General features: G+C 28.1%; 1 protein-coding gene across 1 annotated transcript in view; it reads right to left on the minus strand.

Annotated features, from left to right (window-relative positions):
* Myo95E (Myosin 95E) overlaps positions 1-20635 on the minus strand; it is a 64578-nt gene that overhangs the window by 32889 nt on the left and 11054 nt on the right. Inside the window, exons 2-10 of the mRNA XM_043044185.3 lie at positions 19166-19228; positions 15938-15984; positions 13432-13495; positions 11848-11861; positions 9882-9966; positions 7718-7824; positions 5084-5231; positions 3858-3976; positions 1398-1484 (exon numbers count right to left, since the gene is read on the minus strand). Of these exons, the coding sequence (XP_042900119.3) occupies positions 1398-1484; positions 3858-3976; positions 5084-5231; positions 7718-7824; positions 9882-9966; positions 11848-11861; positions 13432-13495; positions 15938-15984; positions 19166-19228 (734 nt within the window). The remainder of the gene's footprint in view (positions 1-1397; positions 1485-3857; positions 3977-5083; positions 5232-7717; positions 7825-9881; positions 9967-11847; positions 11862-13431; positions 13496-15937; positions 15985-19165; positions 19229-20635) is intronic.

The raw sequence follows: 20635 nt of genomic DNA on the forward strand, positions 1-20635 counted from the left end.
ATATATATATATATATATTTATATACTACATGGCAATTCAGAAAAGCGGTCACAAATTTTGAGGTGGAGGACTTCATAAATATTGAAAATTACTCTTGAATTTTATAAACTTCTTGTTCGTTAAACTTTTGAATCGGTGCTTAATTGATAAAAATTATGCCTCATTTGATTTTTTGTATTAAATATTGTCGGAAACAACAATTAAATAGGCACAAATTTAGCTCTTCTATCATAGTTTACTTATTTGGCAGCTAATTTCAGATATGGGCAACTTATTTATCAAATCAGTAAATAGTGATAAAATAGTTATGTCATTACGGTTTTAATGGAATCAACATTAATTTAATATAATGTAAAAAAAAGGATAAGTTTAAATGCGCACGAACAGCCAGTCCATTATAAGGAAGAGCATCTAATGCAACATTTTACATTCAGCAGTACTTTTTTGCATGCGTAACAAAAGAAAGTTAGCATTTCGGCACAAATTCAGCTTCACAATCATTGTTTAGTTATTTAGCGGCTGACTTGAAGAGATCAGCAATTTAGTAACCAGATCAGAAAATTGCAATAAAACCATTATTTTAATACGGTTTCTAGTAGAATCAATACTAAATTAAGATAATTTAGGAAAAAGGTCGAATGCGCACAAACAGCTAGTTCATTACAAAGAAGCGCATTTAATACAACATTCTATATCCAACAGTGCTTTTTGTATGCATAACAAAAAGAATTTGGCTAATAAAAAATGTTTTTTTTTTTGTAATTTATCTTAACAATAACTTTGAAGGGTACTAAATAAATTATATGAATTATTTTCAATATATGCATTATTTCAATCACTTAACAATTACTTTGAAGGAGACTAAATACATTATATGCATTATTTTAATCACTTAACAATTACTTTGAAAGAGACTAAATACATTATATGCATTATTTTAATCACTTAACAATTACTTTGAAAGAGACTAAATACATTATATGCATTATTTCAATCACTTAACAATTACTTTGAAAGAGACTAAATACATTATATGCATTATTTTAATCACTTAACAATTACTTTGAAAGAGACTAAATACATTATATGCATTATTTTAATCACTTAACAATTACTTTGAAAGAGACTAAATACATTATATGCATTATTTTAATCACTTAACAATTACTTTGAAAGAGACTAAATACATTATATGCATTACTTTCTAATCACATTGTCACTGAAAAAGATTGAACCTGATTTGCAGATGATACTCTTAAAAAAGATTTTGTCAGTCAGTTGTCAAAACATCCCAAGTGCATGAATCCCATGTATACATGAATAACAAAGTATAAAATTTAAATGTAACGAGACATGACTGATTATGAAGAATATTTCAAAGTTATAAATATCTTACCCTGATTGTTTCATTGATTTTGTTTACTAGCCAATTGAATAAGCGACTATACAAAGATTTGCATAAGGCATTTCTAGCATAATTGGCCTGCAACAAAAACACAAAAAATATATAAGATTAAATATTATAATAATTTTTGTGTTTATTACTCCTACCAAGGTAAAAAAAATGCATTTATTTGCCACATTAAAATTTTGTCTTGAAAAACATTCAAAATTGTTCTTAAAAATTTATGTAGGCTAATATAATGGCACTTTGTGAAAGAAGAACATTTTTATCTTTAGTACAAGGTATTGGATTATTTAAGAAGACGCTATTCTACTTGAGCAACGTTTCATCACAAATTCTGTTTCACCTTGATTAGTTCTTTAAAATTTAAGCCATAGAAAAAAAAATAGTTCATGTAAGTCGATAGTTTATCATAAAGCATAAAGTTTCAAATGCTAAAATTCTTTCTTTGCAAAACATCAAAGAGTAGACAAATACTCAGCAAAATGTCATAAGGAAGTAATCCTGCCATAATTTGCCTGCATTTTGAAATTTTGTAAAAAAAAAAATCAGAAATTAAAACTTCATACTAAACGCCAGGTTTACATGAACTTGCTTTTTTCTATACTTCAAATTTTAAACTACCAATGAAGATGAAACGAAATTTGCTATGAAAGATTTCAACACGGTATAGCATCCTAAGACGTATACTAAACGGAACATAGATGTAAAAAGAGAAGATTTGCTGTCTAGACAAATGAGGTTTTATTTCTGATGCGTTTTTTAAACTTAATGGGACGAAACTAATAATCTCAAGTCGATAGGATTAATAGTTTAGACGTTTTTAAGATTTTATGGAAAAACAATACGCATTTTGACTTATACCTACCTACTCAATAGGTATTGTTATCTAGTCAAGTGAAGTCTTAAGTATTATTTTACACTGAATCGAATGATATCAAAAGGAAATCGATCGAGCAAAGTTATACTTTCGAAGCAAACATTTTTAAACTGTTTGATAGTGTTTGATATAGCTCCTTATGGACTCTTCATTCGATTGCAAGCAAAAAATAAATCGAAAACATTAATTAATTTGTCTATATAACAAGGCCAAATGTAAATATAGTAAAAATGTGAACAATATTCATATTTACCTAGATAACTTTTAAATGTAAGTCCTAATGGCATATGTTGAATTTCATTTAGGGTAACTTAAAATAATCATTGAATTTTCTTACGTAAAAATACTCTTGGTTTAGAAAGATGGAATTTAAATCTATCATTCTTCCTTAACCCTGCAATACCCTAGTACTCTGTAAAAAATTTAGGATTAAATTACGGTAAAAAGTATTGGCACCTTGGGTTAAGCATCCACTAGATCCTTTTTACTGTAAAATCCAATTTTACCCTAATTTTATACATCGTATATTTTACAGAAATATTTATTTAATCATAGTGACCCCAGTGATTTTACAGTAAATATTACTGCATAAATATTATGGTCAATCAGATTTTTTGTTCAGTAATATTTTACGGTAAAAAAGGAATTTGCTGTTAAAAGCACCAGTAGTTTTTACCAAAATTTGATACGGAATTTTTTACAGAGCATAATCCTTAGTGTAAACAAATGTAATGTTCCTCAATGTCTTGAATAATAATTATATAGTATACTAACACACAGTGGCTGTCGCGCCACTGAGTTTAGTTTTTTGTATACTAACAATGATAAAAAATTAAATAACAAAATTTTTACACAAAGATATAGCTACTACAGTAAAATACTATTTTAGAAAACTACTCTTCTATAGTAGCCAAGTTTTAGTACTTATAGTTGCGATATAGCTGTTAAAGACAGTTATATAAAATTAGATATCATGATGATAAAATCGGAAATAACTCTCCATAAGTTATAAGTCTATTTAAATTGTGAATAAACAGAAAACCCTATTTTTATTTACATTGAGTTTGTTTTAATAATCTATAAAATGCACAGTTCAACCAAAATTATTCAACAAAACATATTTTAAAATAGTTAAATTTTAAAATGTGCATAAATTCTGTGTGTTGTAAAACAATAAGTATTTTTTTTTTTTTTTACGATTTACGAAATATTACTTAAATATAGAAAAATTAAGAAACCCATAAAATAAAAAAATAAAAAATTAATGATTTTTTTTAAAATTAAGAAATACGGAGCAAATTTTTCAAATAATGCTGAGAATGTCTACAGAATAAACATATAAGTAATCATTTTTAATATTATAATTTTTTTAATCCGCCATTTTAAATTTTTAAAAAGGTATCCTTCATTGGGAATAAATTTACTAAAGCATTATTAAAAATTTCTTTATTTTATTGATTTAAACAAATTTTAATTTTTTTTAAATTTTTTCTATACTTATTATATAATTTCTTCAAATATGGAGCATATTTAGTTCATTTACAGAGCAACAGATGGCAGCAGTAAAATACCTCCGTCGCAGACAAATCAGTGACTATCACATCATGCCTCGTCTCGACGGTTCTTTGTGTTAGAGCGGCTTGTAGAACTGAAACATCTCCCTGCAACAGTTCAGCTATTTCATACATTTCTGAAAGAAAGAAAGAAAAAATAAATAAATAAAATGTAAGCAAACTTGTACCTTATACCTGAGTAGGAAATATTTAATTTTAAAAATTAAAATTTGTGTTCTTCCTCCATAATGACCGCCCTCATTATGCAAGGTGTTCTGTAATTATCACCCGTATTTTGCAAGGTGTTCAGTAATCAAGAAATACCAGGTAATCAAGTAATCTAATATTTAGGTAATGCAAGGACATTGAATTTTGGTCAAAATTAAGGTTACAAAATATATTAGCACATTAGAGGTTACAAATTAGCATTTTAGCGAGAAAGCTGCAAAGATGATTTTGTCAATGCATTTTTTTTCTTCATTTAGATCTTCAAGTATAGAATTATATTTGAAATTAAAGGGAACACCTGGTATGAATGAATTTTAAAAATGTGAATGAAGCAAATTTTGCTCCATTACGCGTGCTTTATTCATGGAATTACATTTTACAGATTATTAAACAAAGAATTTTAAAAAATAAAGATTTCCTAGGTAATTAATAAAAAGTTACTCACTGGATCAAAATTAATAGAATCAAACAGGAAATTAGGTAAAAAGTCAAAAATTAAACTACTTACTGACAATAGCTTGATTCAAAACTAACTGCGTGACAGTTTCTTGTAATTATTTTTATTGTATTGCTTTAGGAAAAAGAAGACTCATTTTATTTTCGAAGATTATTGGACACATAAAGATTTGTTCATATAGTGACGTTGAATATGCCCAACATCAAAAGAATATTATTTAGACTAGCAAAAACGAAATATTTATTTAAATTCCAGAGAATCACTATAAAGGAAGGCGGTTGTAAAAACATCAAAACTTCTTTGGTTCAGTCAAGAATCAGAAAGGAGCTTACTAACGATTCAACATGAAGTATCAATCGACAATCAAACAGGTTTTGGTGTTTTTAAATCTATCTTCTTTAATAGTGATTTGCCAGATTTTAAAAACGTTTCTCCTTTTTTCTCGTTTAAATATTTATTTGCGATCCATAATGTGCATACATTTTTAACTATAATTTTTTTCAAGCATTCTAAATGTATGCATCAAGAGCGGTGATTATTTAACACCCTGTATACTCACCATAGTCGTTGACCAGAGAACAACTCTCCGTTCCGTCCATATTTGCCCTTGGCAGAAATTGAACGTTCCCTAATTTGAGCACTGATGAAGCCACTTGAAAAGTTGAATGCATTTCCTCCGCGCTGAAGCCTAGCATCTCCAAAGCCCTCTGCAATAAAGAGGTATACAATATAATTTCTGCACTGAACTAGTCAGTAGCCAGTTAAATAACATTAAAAATACTATTTAGATTAAATTATTTAGTAGACAAACTATTAAAAATCTGCCTGCATATGTTTCGTTACTCAGACGCAAGTGTTCAGATTTTGTTACAAATGTTTAGATTTTCATGTTAAGAAAAAAAAATATTTTTAAAAAAATTTGTGTAATGAAAACTTTTGAAACACAGTAAAACATTTCTTTCTTTCTTTTATTCCCTGCTATCAGAAAAAGCTTTTTTCAAGAACGGATAAGATGTTTAGAAGCAATAAATAAAAATATTATTCAGAAATCAAAGTATATTTTAAGATATCTTATCTTCATATAACATTATATTGATAAATCAGTAGCAAAATTTTTCTCCTGTCTTATCGTAATACAATATTACACTGACAAATCAGTAGCAAATTCTTTTTTCTCATTTCTTATCTGTATACAACATTATACTGATAAATCGGTAGCAAATTCTTTCTCATGTCTTATCTTAATACAACACTAAACTGATAAGTCACTAGCAAGTTCTTTTTTCTCATGTCTCATCTGTATACAACATTATGCTGATAAATCAGTAGCAAAATCTTTCCAGCATGAACAAGTCTTTAAAGTAGTCTTGTTATAAATTCTACGAAATGCTGAACAGTGTTAAATTTATTTTGTCCCTATAATTTCCAAATCTATCTTTCAATTCTATAATTGTTTTTTTTTTTTTTCTGATTCCTCAAATTCATTTTTTATCATTCCCCACAAATTCTCTAAGAGACTGAAAGCAAGGGATGAAACAGGCTACTTTAAAATATTTTGTCCATTATCATCTAGCCATTTTGAGGTTCATTTTGAAGTGAGAGGACTAGCATTGTCTTGTTGTAACAAAAAGTTATCTGGGTAAAATGTTTCTATAGTAAGATGGGGAGAGGAGGAAATTTTGCTAATTCTTCAGATCTCCAATGATTATATTTTTCGTGCTAAGTATGATATTCTACGATTATCATTTGTTAAGAAAATGAGAAGTCCTCCAGATCCTGGGTCTTCTTGAGCGCTTCCGGTATTATTTAGGAATATTTTCATACTAAAACTTTTATCACTGCTCTTTCCAGACATTTTTATCAGTTTTCAGGCGGCAGGAATACCCGTGCTTGTTAAAGTTTCAAGTTTCTATCTCTGTCTTACCAAGACATAATACTTCAGTCAAATCAAATTTTTTAAAATGAAATATACTTTTAAACAGAAAATGCTGAATTATATTGGGTAATAATGTATTCAGAAGTTTATTGCCCTCATAGCATCTTTCAAAATAAAACGGTGGCAAGAATAACAAAAAAACAAATTTAAAAAGTCTAAATATCTTTGATTTGTACAGCGCAAAAAATTTCCACCGAAAATTATTTGTAATGTAGATAACTTGCATAACAACAAACTATGACCAGTAAAACAATTATTGAAAATACTTATATTTTTACCCTTACTAAAATTAAGGTGTTTTAGAAGTAAAAATACACTTAAGGTAGATGTTTACACTTAAGTCTAATGTCTTGCACCAAAAATAAAATCATCAATAAATCTACATTTCAGCAATTATTTTCACCTCAGAAAAATCAATCTCATATTTAGCTCAGCTGTACTTTTAGTTGAAATTGGGAGAAATTATTCACAACTCAAACATAATTATTTGCTTGAAGTGTAGAGAAAATAACCTGTTTACCTTAAAAAAACCTAAGCTGGTTGTGCTCTACTGTAGATTTCGAGAATGAATAAAGCAACTTCATTCACTTTGATTATAAACCTTAGAAGGATGATTTTTTTTAATTCGAGTTCAAATAAACCTCAAAAACACCTTAAATATTTGTAAGAGAAGTCTATAAATTTTTTATACATCGACAATATAATATCTTATTGTAAATTCTTATGACAGAAATTTGAACGAAATTGCTAAATATTTTCTGAAACGCAAACATTTGAAAAGGTCGTTTGCTAAATTAATATTTAATATTTTATTGTAATATTGCAATCTTGAATTTTAATACTTTATAATAATTTATATTCAGGTCAAAGAAAACGAAAACTGAGACACTCAGGTTCCACCTGTTTTATCCTTGTTTGTAAAATATACTGAAAACCTAACTATTTTATCCAATTTACTTTACAATTTAAACTTATAAATTTGTTCTGTTTATCTCTAATTTATAATTATACTTTGCTTACTTACATCTGGAAGCCTCATGTTATACTTTGAGGAGTTTGAGAAGATAGTAAAAAAAGTCATACATTTCTGAAATTGTTCAACTAATGATAGTACCTTTTTCTAAAACGATATATAATAATTCAAATAAGTTTAAAGAAATTCGAAAAGTTGAGGAATACAAAAAAGACGATATTTAAAACTTAATGAATAGTATTACTGTTTGAAAAAAGAAAAAATATTAAGCATTATAAAGTTACCTTTGTCGTGAGGAAAGAGGTCTTATCGTCGATGTTGTTGGCTTGCAAACACCGGCTCTCATGCAAGAACTGGTATTTGTCCGCGTTACGTTGCAATTTCAAACTTTCTGTAAAAAAAGGAGCAAAAAAAATACACATTATTCCAGAGAGAATGAAGATTCATTGGTAGTAAGTTATAAAAAATCGTCGATGAACTTTTCATTCTGGTCATGGCTGTAAGTGCGTAAATTATAAAATGGACACAGCTCACAAAGCGTATTTAAGAAAATAGACACTGCTCAAAATGCGTATTTAAGAGAATTAACATTCCTCAAAATGCGTATTTAATAATATAGTCTCAACTTAAAAGCGCAATTAAAAAGGACAAACATAGCATAAAATGTACATTAAAGAAAATGGACACAGCTCAAAATGCGTATTTAAAAAATTGGGAGCAGCTCAAAACCGTATTTTAAAGAAACAAAACAAAAATAGCTTAAAATGCTCCTTTACAACAATAATCATTGCTCAAAATACATATTTAAGAAAATGCACACAGCGTAAAACCGTAATTAACCCTCTAATGGGCCCTTTATTTCTAGTAAAGGTAAATTAAAGTATTTTTGGAATTGAAATTGTTTTAAGAACAGTAATTGATATAAAGGAAAAACAACTCATTTAGTTTATAAAAATGCCATTTTTTTGGTGGTGAATATATTTAACCTGACCTATAGGAACTTACTGACTTTTATTTTTCTTTATTTGTAAAATAAATTCCTTAAATGCTGCAAACTTCAAAAAGAATTATGCATTTTATAACTTTAATGCGTTTTTTAAAAGTGATAAATGGTTACCAATTTTATTCAAACTCACTTCAAGAAAGCTGAAGTTATTGAAAAATGGAAACCTAAATTAAAAGTGGTAAAACGTGGTGGTAAGTATACTTACCACGGCCTTCAAAAGGGCTAAGAAATCAAACATAGCTCAAAATGGTGTATTTAAAAAATAAACACAACTGAAAAATAATATTTAAGAAAATGCGCATTGCTGAAAATGCGCATTTAAGAAAATGGAGACAAGTCAAAACCATAATTAAGAAAATAAACGTGTCTCAAAATTCGTATTTAAAAATATATATATTAATAAAATATATTTTGATGACAACGTATTATTCGGAAGCACATCTTTTAAGAAAATTGAAACTAAGGTGGTCATTTTATTAGAGTAAAAGAACTATCGCTTACTAATTTTAAGAACTTCGATGGGTTTTTCCTCAAAAAGCAAAGAAAAAAAACAGGTTTGTGGTTTTGAGAAGCTAATTTAAAACTACACATTTGTCAGTTTTCAGATTTTTTAAATTATAATTTTATTACAATTTAAACTGATGAAAGTTGATTTGGATGATGATAAAAATTTCTTTTAACCTTAATTGCTCCGAAACGAAGATATTTATCAAAAATCTAAAAACAACTGTGCACGATTTATTTTATTTTAGTCTGTAACCGACGTTGAACAACCTACTCAATTTTGAGTTAGTTCATTTCCGTAGCCCTATAATTTTTAACATAACCCACAAGACAAGAGAACTCCCTCATCAACTAGACAAACTAGCCGCCGTGGAAGACTTTTTTTATGGAACTAACCCACATTTGTGTTACGTGGAAACTAAAACCACGAAACTTTCAACTGTTAGCCTGACGGCAAGGAGATTATAAATTATGGTCCACCTACCATTAAGGATATTTTACGTCATCACGGTGGTCGATACGAGCCGAGAGCAGAATAAGCATCAACCAGCCACAGTTGAGATTCGAACCTGGGTCGTTTCACTGAAAGGCGAACTGTACACTAATTAATTACTTTTCAAAAACTGTTTATTACTGAATTGTATTAGCATAATTTTATCATAAAACACTGATAGATAATTTAAAATTGTGAATGCTTTTTATTTCAATTTCTTGTTGGGCTACGGACATGCATTTTACATGCTGTGAAATACAAAGCCGAATAAATACTCGAAATCAGTTTACTTATGAAAATTAAAGTAAGAGAATTCAAAAGATATTTGGAATATTCCTCCACTGTCTCCGCCGCTTCAATAGTTGAGTTCAGTCGAGAGGAAAGATACCTTTTAAGGAAATAAAATAATTAATTAGAATAGGAAAAAAAGAACTAAAATACTCACTCAATAGATGTACGTCTGCACCACTGAGCAGTTGATAAAATATATGAAAATTTCTCTCCCCTTGAGCCTGAACCACAACCCTAGACTAAACAACAACACCAATTCAAAATAAATTATAATTCATTTACAGCACTTGAAAAATTATAAAAAAAATAATTAGGATATTTAAAATAGCAGCTTAATTTTATCATTTAAATAAATAATCATTTAATCCTTAAAACAACTTTAGTCTAATAACTTATAAATTAATAAAACAATTTCTAAACGGTTTCTTGTGAATATTAGGTTTTTTTTTCTTATAGACCACACATTTTAAAATTAAAAGATAATACAAACTTGAAAAACATGTATGTTCTCTTGATGTGGTTAGATTGTTATTGCATAGTAAAACCATACCAAAGTCAAAGAATGGAACTAGATTCACCATATAGATACTTGAAATATTGCTTAAAGTCGGTTTATTTCCGGATGGAAGTTTCTTTACAAAATCAATACAGTTAGCAAATAAAAGACTGTTTAAAACTTCCTTTATTAAAAATAACTCTATAATTTTGGTTCCGGTTAAATATGAATATGAAATTTTCATATTTAACCGAAATGAACTTGAAATTTTTAAATAAAATATGAAATTTTGAAAAGAAAAACATAGAAACATTAAGTACTACAGATCGCATATTTATTAACAAACAGAGAGATAACTTTTCTGACTAAAATAAAAGCTGCTTTCAGCTGAAGCCCAAGTTCAGTTACCAAGAACGAGAGAAAAAGTTCACTGACAAAAAAAGTATGGTCAAGGTTGTTGTCTGAGAAGAAAAAAAGTATGGTCAAAACCAGAATATGGTAAAATTTACAGTGTTTCTGGCTCTATGGGAACATCAGAAATTTCAGTAATTTTAACCGAAGCGCATTGCTAATGATTTTGACCAAATTAACAATAAAATATGGTTTTATAATATGTAATAAACTTTAGTAAATGTGGTAAAATTTGCTATTTTTATCATGATAACTAAGAGTATGGCATAAAAACCATTTACTAGGTTAATTATTTTTTGTATTTTTATTACATGTGCGGTAATAAGAACTAAAATTTTGAGAAGCTGAATTTTTGATAAACCGTTACCGAGCGGAAAAATTACGATGAATGGTTTAAATACCGTAAATTTTAGTTTTATTATCAAAATTATGTTCTTGTTTTTTTTTTTTTTTTTTTTTTTTTTTTACCAGAAGTGTCCTTACCACGTAGTACGGTCATTTTACCAGATTTTTTTTTCAATTTGTTCCATTCCTTGCATAAGGATGTTTCGAGTTATGCCTAAGTCTTATGAGGTTTAACACAAACTTTTGTCTCCATGCTGAGCAAAACGGAAAATTCATTTGAATTTAAGTCTGGTGAATAAGGTGGTGATTCAAGGGTTGTAAAAAATTTTGAAAGTGTGCTTTGCACTTTACTTGAATTTATTTACTTTTTAGTTTTAAAATTAATTCTAGTAAACAGGGAAGCACAAAATCTTTATAATTGTGTTTGTGATACGTTGCGATAATAATGTTTGGTTTTAAAATTGCATTCAACCCACTGACGTTTCTGCTTGTAAGAAGTCGTATTTTAACCTGCAGTCTTCTCCGCAAAGCAAAAACAGTTTTTTCGTGTTATTAGATAGGAAGAAAAGTGTATAAAGGAAAAACGTCCTCCCTATTTTGCACGCTTACTAAACCGCCAGTGGGTTAATTAATATCTAACAAAAATATCTATTCCCATAATAAATTTAAAATGAAGAAGGATTTTGTACAACAAAAATAGGATGTAGTAATAGATTTAAATAAAAAATTCACATGAAAATATAATATTATATAAAAAAAAAGATCACGCAAAAATAATTCTTGCTTAAATTATATTACGTTAAAGAAATAAATTCTTCAAATTCGCATAAAAATTTTTACCAATAAAATGATAAATATTCATACTTGCCTTTTCCAAGAGGTCTAGGAAGGAAATAAAATAAAAAGGAATGTGAATAATAAAATATAGATTTAAAAAGCATTCGAATAAAGTTTTCATTTATGAGAGTTAGAAATAATCTTTGAATCGAAACGTTTTTTTTTTAAATATTGATCGCATAAAATGTAACGAAGTAAACGCTTAAAAACTTATACTAATCATACCAAATCAGAAATGAGTTTGTTTTGTTAATTACGATGTTAATTTTAAATTCTTATTTTAATTCTTATTACAAGTTTGCAATTAATGCATGCTGTGGAATTCTATGCTGACTTACTTAGCCCTCAGCAAAAATATTCCGTAAAAACGTCTAATTCGAATAAAATAAGATTGTTTATTTTAATACTTATACTAATCATGCCAAATCAGGAATGGCTTTGTTTTGATATTTACGATGTTAATTTTAAATTTTTATTCTAATACCTTACTACATGTTTTTTTGTTGAATTATTATATGTTATGGAACTCAATGCATACGAACTTAACCCCCAGGAAAAATATTCCGTAAAAATATCTAATTCGAATAAAATAAGATTGTTTATTTTTATAACAAAATACTAATAAATGAAACAATATAAAACTAATGAAAGATGTAGTATTACTTAATTAAAGACTTCATTCGGTTCTAAAAAAAACAAAATGTTAATTAACAGTCGACATGTTTCAAATGATCAAAAATAGGCTCCCATTTTTAAGACTTGCCTGGTGTGAATATGAGAAATCATAAATTGCTGCACATGGTTGGATTCTTGGGTATAAATTCAACTTCGACAATGCCAAAATTATTCCCCCTCCCAGCCACATCAGCTCATCTTGGTGCCTTCGAATCTTGTTTTATTCACATAAATACCGATTCCCTTGTTAACGACCTTACTTCCTCACCACCTCTCGATAGCGCGTGGAAATGCATTTAACCCTGATTAGCCTCTTTCGGCCAATGCAGGTTTTTGTTCTGTTTTCCATCTTTTTTTCTCACTCGGCTACTGTGATTTTTCTAATTTTCTTTCTCACCTTTATTTGTCAATTTTTTGTTGGCTTATGTTTTCTATTATTTCAAATCACTTTTGCTTCTTCTCATTCATGCCAGCCAAGTCTAGATAGGGGCCGCCTATTTTCGACAGCTTGAAACATGTCGACTGTTATTTCAATTTTGTATATTTTTTAAGCGAATGAAGTTTTTTATCGAGTAATATCTTACAGCTTCAGTTTCTTGGGATTATTTAGTTAATTGATTATATAGTATTAACAGTTTCTTAGGATTAACATTTAAGATAAAATTTAAAATTATTTGTGAAGTATCATTGTTCTTTAAAGCTTCTTAAGTCCAAAAAGTCGACATTTGTAACATAAGCAGAGTTTTTTGTTGATGGTTTTTATCTTAGTCTTGAAATAAAATTTAGAGAAAATAAATAATTAAAAAACCGCAAAAATTTTCGCGAAACTAAATTTTTAAAATTTTTCTTACTTTTCTAATATTCTTAAGCCTGAACAACATTTAACTATTTTTAATTAACGAATTAATGAATAATATGAAAATGGAAAGTGACAACTTACAATTTGTGATTGATCCCCCAACAGGACAACCTTTGAAATCAAACTCTATTTCCATATACTTGCCCTAATAGAGAAATTAAAAATTAGCATACTTTAGAGAAGCGCTAAATTAAATTAGCATTTTTACATCGTCGTTCAAGGTTAATTGTATTAAAGGTTCAACTAGGTTATTTAGATTAATCCTGTCGGTTTATTTAATCTATAAATTTATTGAAAGCAGCTTGAAAGTTTTGAGGGGAAATTATTTGAATTCGGTGTCTGACAATAAATCACGTGTGTATACAACTGCATTTTATTCAAAATCTTTTGCTATTGATAGAAAATATTGACCAAAATACTAGTATATTGGTCAATATTTTCTAATAATTTATGCAAATCAAGCTTAACAATACAAACGATCGTATCGTTACGATGATAATCATGATATAATCGTGGTTGCTGATAATTAACAGCCATATTATCGCTTTCGATACCACTTACGACATTGTTGCTTTCGATATATAGCGTTGTATGCAATAATTATTATGATAATAATAATGATATTAATATGATATATCATATATTAATATGATATATCATATATTAATATGATATATCATATATTAATATGATATTATCATTGTCAATTAGTCTCCTGTATTTGATACTCATTTTAAAGCGTGGTATTTGCGATGTATCAGGGAATACATTTTAATATACAAGATGTTTCGTAAAGAAGACCCTTAATATACATTTTTAAATTTTTTAGAATGAAAGGAAAAAAAAGGGTTGCAAATTAATATTTACTCAAGGAAAAAATAAAATTACTTTTGAAATCTGCTAAATCACAGTACAGGTGAGAAATTTAATGAACAAAAAGTAACAAAAGTATAACTGGGCACTTGCAACCAATCACATGGTTGTATCTAATCACGTGGTTGAATATAACCTGTTAACGCTACAGCTTTAAAGCTTCGGTTTAGTATCACTCTGAATAAATTTTCTGATAAGATTTAATCGAATAACTGCACGTGACGTCATCTATATGTGCCATACTTGATTGGCTGACCCACGCGTGACGTCTCATGCGGATATCTAATTACCAAAGAAAACAGAGAGGAGTTAAAATACGATTGTTAGAAATACTTTCAAGTTTAGCCTCTACTAAACATGTTTTGATACTTAGTACATTTAATTTACTCTACTACAATTTAAACAAAAGTAAAACGTCATTAAGTCAAATGTTATTATAGAAATGCATCATTATATTAAACAGTATTCAAGATAAATTACATTAGTTTAAATGTCATTTAAGAAAAATATTCTGTTGATAAAATGTTATTTATTGAAAATAAATTGCAATTAGATCAGATTTGAGAAAAAAAAGTTTCATTCGATCAAATGTTTTTTAAAAATAAAGTATCATTAAATAAAATGTCATCTCAAAAAAGTAAAATAGCATTTGATTAAATGTTTTTTTTTAAATAAAACTGGACTTAATTCATGAGAACAAGTAACGTTCCTCCCACTTTATTATTTGCTTCAACTATATTTTAATTAATCCATTAAAATTAATATCACAATTGGCTAAACAAAATATAGCACACTGTTAGAATTTTAATTCTAAAATTGTGGTTAAATGACAGGCAGCAAGAACCAACTAACTGTAAAGTTTAAGGTAAAGAGCAAATTTTACCTTTACGATTTTGAAACCGTTCGAAACTAGTATGGTTAAAATACAGTGAATACAAAACTATATACTTTTTTTAAACGTTTACAACTAGCATGGTTTCAAAACAGTAAAAAAATTTATCTGGACATTGGAGCTAGGCTTTTCGTTATATAATGGGCATAAGAGTTAAGTTGTAGTTGAGTTGTGTTTAATCAATCGAACCATGGAATGCGTTTTAAATAATTTATCTGGTTGTTTCACCTATCGTTAGAGATACTAGACTATTTTGCTTTATGCAGCTTTCTGGTGCTGCCATCTATACGCGATTGAGAGTATCTTATTAAAATAATCAAGTGTCGCAAATTGGCTAGCGTGGGACACTGGTAACTCTTCATGTGAAAGGAATTGAGGAAACATTATGTTGTCAACGCTTGGATTCGAACCTCCGTTCTGTCGGTCATGAGATAAGCAAAATAGCCTTCTCGGCTATAATACGTAACCATCAGCAAGTGGGTTCATTAGGTGGGCGTAGTTGTTGCGATAAAATTCTGGTCGTTTAACTGTATTAGGTAAAAGCAGTTAATAAACGGTTTCTCTCACAGTTTGAATACCGTCTTATGTACGGTTATTTGACTGTTTTGTTTGAATATGGTGAGACAATTAAATAAATTGTTATTCAACCAGTTTTTTCTATAACTTTCTAACAGTGAGTGAAGAGTTGGAATAGTGGCGTATAAAGTAAATAGATACCAAGCGCATTTATAATACAGTGTATAGAGTTAAAATATAGAGTTTAAAAATGTGACGACACTATTAAAATAAAGAATTAAGTGTACGATACCGTTGCTTACTTACAAATCTTGAAGAGTTGTCGTTCCGATGAGTCTTGGCGTTTCCAAAAGCTGCAAAAACATAGACTTGTTGTTAGTATGGATTACAAGACTATATAGTCTGTAATGCAAGTATCATGTGAAATAAGCTGTACAAAATCTGAACAAATGGTCAAACTGTTCCAAAACTGATATAAAAATAATGAAATATTTTTCTACAATTTACCCAAAATTAGAAATAGGTTTTTTAGCCATTTGAAGCAGAATTTTCGTTTAATATATCTGTTGCCTTTTGAATTATTTTGCATTAATTTAGGTCAAAATAAGTGAAAAAATATTGTCACGTTAAAGTTGTTTAATACAGATGACAAGATGAGGTTTAAATAATGAATATAATAACGAGAAGAAAGTACAAATGACGAGAACCAGTCAGCACTAAGAACTGTCTGTTTACAATGAAGAGATCGCGTATAAACTAACAAAGAACGTTCTAGAAACTTCCTTGAAATTACTAAGGAGGAAATGATGTAAACTGAATGTGCCAGAAGCTTCTGGAATGCTCATAGAATTAAATAAGAAAAAATGGGAATTAGTGTCCGCGTCCCGTATCGAACCTGGGACCTTTTGCTTTGCAGATTCGAATTATACCAATGAGCTACTGAGACTCAGACTGCTCGGCAATATTACTTTCAGAATTCTAATAGTTTTCGGTTATGAAATACAGCATCATACACCTGCGTCTCCTTTTGTTTTAAAAGTAAAATTTTTTTAACATTACTCACTACCAAACAATAGTTTTTTTTTCTTCAAATGTTCGCTTATTTGAAGTTATTTAAATCTAAGAGAAACAGTTCATTTTTTTTTTACTTTGCAAAGTCAATTATCGATAAATTTTTGAACACGGATGAAAAAAAATCAAATTACTTTCTTTGGATTTTATAGTTTAGAACAAATATAATTCCGAGGACATAACAAATAATTTTTTTATAAATAACAAATATTTTTTTTAAAAAATACCAATATATTTTTTTATTTGTAATTAGAAGGTCAGAATATAAGCAAAATATATAAAAGGGTCACCGGTGTTTAATCTGCGACAAAGAGTTAAACTTAGAGTAAGATAACGTTTAAATAATTCAAATTAGTTATTTGAAGGTTCATGGCCTTACGGAAATCCTGTTTTGAAATTTATAAAGTAACAACTTACTTTTAAATAAAAGCTCTTTCGAATGAACGGTGCAAAATGTTGCTGGATTGACGTAAGTACTGTTGTAAAATTCTAATTTTTTTTTTTTAAATACACTGCAAAAAAGGGATTCTCAAAATTTAGCAAAATGGTGTCAAAAATGCTCAGAATCAAATACAGTCAAATTAAAAAAAAACGTGTTCTCATTATTAAGTACAGTGTCAATCTCACAATTAAAAAAAGTCCTGGGAATCCATTTTTTATTTGTTAATGGATCTGGTGGCAAGGAAGGAAAGTGTTGATTTTACTAAACTGAAAACATTCTTAATTCGTGAAAAAAAAATTTGAATAAAAATAAGTGTAGTAACTTTTATACAGTCATATTTTTTTCGAATATTTGATCGTTATAAACTAATAAAATTTGAACTTAGTCACATATGAGTATGACGAGTCATTTTCCCACGATGTGTCATTTTTGAGACTATTCACTTTTAAGGGTGTCACTATACTTAATATTGAGTAAATTTTTGAGACTATTTAATTTTTTGCGTTTCATTATACTCAATAATTAGTACAAATGAGTTGATGTACTCATTATTGAGTATTAATGAGTTTTCAAATTTGACTATATTTGATTCAGAGCTGTTTTGACACATTTTTGCTCAATTTTGAAAAACCCTTTTTTTTACAGTATAAGTTGCAAAAATGCTATTGTGTATTATGGCTTTACTTAAATAGTGTTTTAAAAAAACACTTTATAGCTACTTCCTTTTCAATAAATGTTTTTTCAAATACGCTGTGAAAAGTGTTATTGTCACTTGTCGCAAATGCTTTTTTTTAAAATTCGCACAGTTACAATCTAGTAAATAAATTGCACCGTTAATTAAAAAGTACTTTCAAAATTAGCTTTGAAAGGTGATTAATAGATAAAAGTTATTAGGTATTGCGTCTTAACATAAAAAAATTTTCAAAATCCATAACGGAAAAAGCTAATTTTTAAATAAAAGTACTATTAATGATACGTTTTGCAAACCTTTTTTTTTTTTAAGAAAATTTAATAATTTTTTTGTTGTAAAAATTAATTATGGCTTAACATAAATACTGTTTTAAAATTTTACACCTTGACGCGTTATTTTTTAATAAAAGTACTTTCAAATGAGTTGTAAAACGCTTTGACCCTTTGACGCAGATGGGATACAGGTGTCCCTTATATATTTTTTTCTGGCGCTCTAATTACAAGCAAAAAAAAAACATTTTAGTGTTTTTCAATTATAAAAAAACCAGTTTAACAGTTTCTAAAAAAATTTATACTATCGGAATTATATTTATATTAAAATATAAAATTAAAAAAAGCAGTTTAAAAAATATTTTTTATTCATACTCAAAAATTTAACAATAATTGATTTTGTAAATTAGAGAAAGTTTACTGATGAATAACTGTTTCTCTTAGATCTAAATAATTGCCAATAAATGCAAATTTAAAAATTATTGTTTGGAAGAGAGTCGTTTTCGGAAGATTTTACCTTTAATTCAGAAAAAAAAAAAACATTTTCCATGTTGTATTTCATAATCATAAATTATTAAAATGCTAAATAAATTTGACTTATTTTGACCTAAATTAATGCAAAATAATAAAAAATAGTATGAAAATATGTTGAATAAAAAAACTACGTCAAAGGGTTAATGGGTATTATAGCATGACTTGTGTTTTCTTATAAATGTTTCATTATTGCATGACGTATATCCTCTTATAAATGTCTTTATTATGGCATGGCGTATGTGCTCTTATAAATGCGTGCTCTGACCCTCTGAGCTAGTTCTCTCATGAAGCGAGTGGATCATGTGCTACAGTATAAATTAGGAATTTAGGCCATACATAGCGAAAGGCCACACATTGTGAGCGTGTTTATAAGAAAAGTTTTGTGCTTGGCGCTTTAAGTGAATAATTAAATAGTTGTTACAGTCCACATTATGTTATGTACAATAGTAAATGAATATTATAAATGAAATATAAAAAATGAGAACCTTCTAAAATAAAATTTGATTGTAACAGTTGCTCTTTGATACAGTCCATATCACTGGTAAACCCGGAAACCATGGCTAAATACTGCATAACACATTTGCAAGCTTCTGTAAATAGAAAAAGAAATATTATGTAATATTATATAAAATGCAATAGGTGAAACAGACAATACCAAACGAATTTTAATGAAATTGTTTTTTTTTTAAACCAGAAATGTCTTTATAGTACTGTAATATTACCAGAATTTTTTTCTCTGTGTGCCCTAACCTAAACTTCTTATTGAAGTATCCAAAAAAGACAACAGCAGCAAATAATTCCAAAATACTTAATCATAACATCCTCTTTTTATCGTAGATACTGCAAAAATCACTTCATTATTAAACAGTTGTTTTCAATTAATCTTATTAGGCAGGGCAGATCGCGTGACTTAGAATAATGATTCGGAAGGAACGAAGCAGATTCTACTTACACTAGATTGTCATCAACAGGTAATTAATCAAGGCTATGCTTTGACTCTTTCACAATATTCACGCATGCATTCTTCAATGTTAGGTGCGTTTTATGTTAGCTTTCAACTTTTAAAACTCGAACGTTCGTTAGTTTTATCGGTAACAGTCGAATCGAGAATTTTACAAATACTTTAAGTCAATCAATTTGAAATAGTGAAGACTATCTCCAACTCCAGCAGTAATCAAACGCACGAATTATAAAGTAGTTCTTATAAACAAAATTATTTTTATTTATTTATTTTTACCCGTATCAGCTTTTGATGTAAGGTATAATAAGAACTTGATGTGATAAAAATCTAAACTATTTTTTAAATAAATAGCCGTCTCAAAGTAAAGTGATTTTTTCTCTCCTTTTTGGACAAAATTACAAGAATGCATACGCGTTATTTCAATGATGTCAAACATATTTTGCCCTGAAACAATCATGTAACTTAATATAAACATTTGATAATTTTTCATAATTTTCTTTGAATATTTGCTGTCAAGAAAGGCATTAAAATGAAGTCTGAAAGCAAAAATTCTATAAAAACAAAAATAATAATAAATTGGCTTATTAAAACATAAAAAGATATTTTTTATATAAATTTCCATCTTTTAATAAGTTTATTTATTATTCAAAACTAATTTCTTACAAATTGTTTTTCAATATTTTAGAGCTTATATATCGATTACAGTTAAGTAGTGATTGAATTTTGAAAATTAGTTTGTGAACACTACATTTGAAAAACAACTCGTTGCAGTTAATTACAAAAAATTGTGATTTTTTGTCCAATGGTGCAGACAAGGCTAAGCTAACATCCCAAGAAAATGGATTTAGAGCCGTAACAGTAAAGATTAGGCAGACGAAGCCTGTAGTAATCCAGAGAAACATGGTTTTTAATTTATGTATTTAAATCTGATCAACTAGTTTAACTTTTAAACGTTGCAAAGGAGTCAAATTCAAAACTATTTATGATTCTTAATTTTAGAACCCCTGCATGCTTATCTGCGAAGAAAGGTCATTGC

This window comes from Parasteatoda tepidariorum, chromosome 5 (assembly GCF_982258835.1).
Source record: "Parasteatoda tepidariorum strain Cologne lab strain chromosome 5, Ptep-v5.0, whole genome shotgun sequence".
Classification (NCBI taxonomy): domain Eukaryota; kingdom Metazoa; phylum Arthropoda; class Arachnida; order Araneae; family Theridiidae; genus Parasteatoda; species Parasteatoda tepidariorum.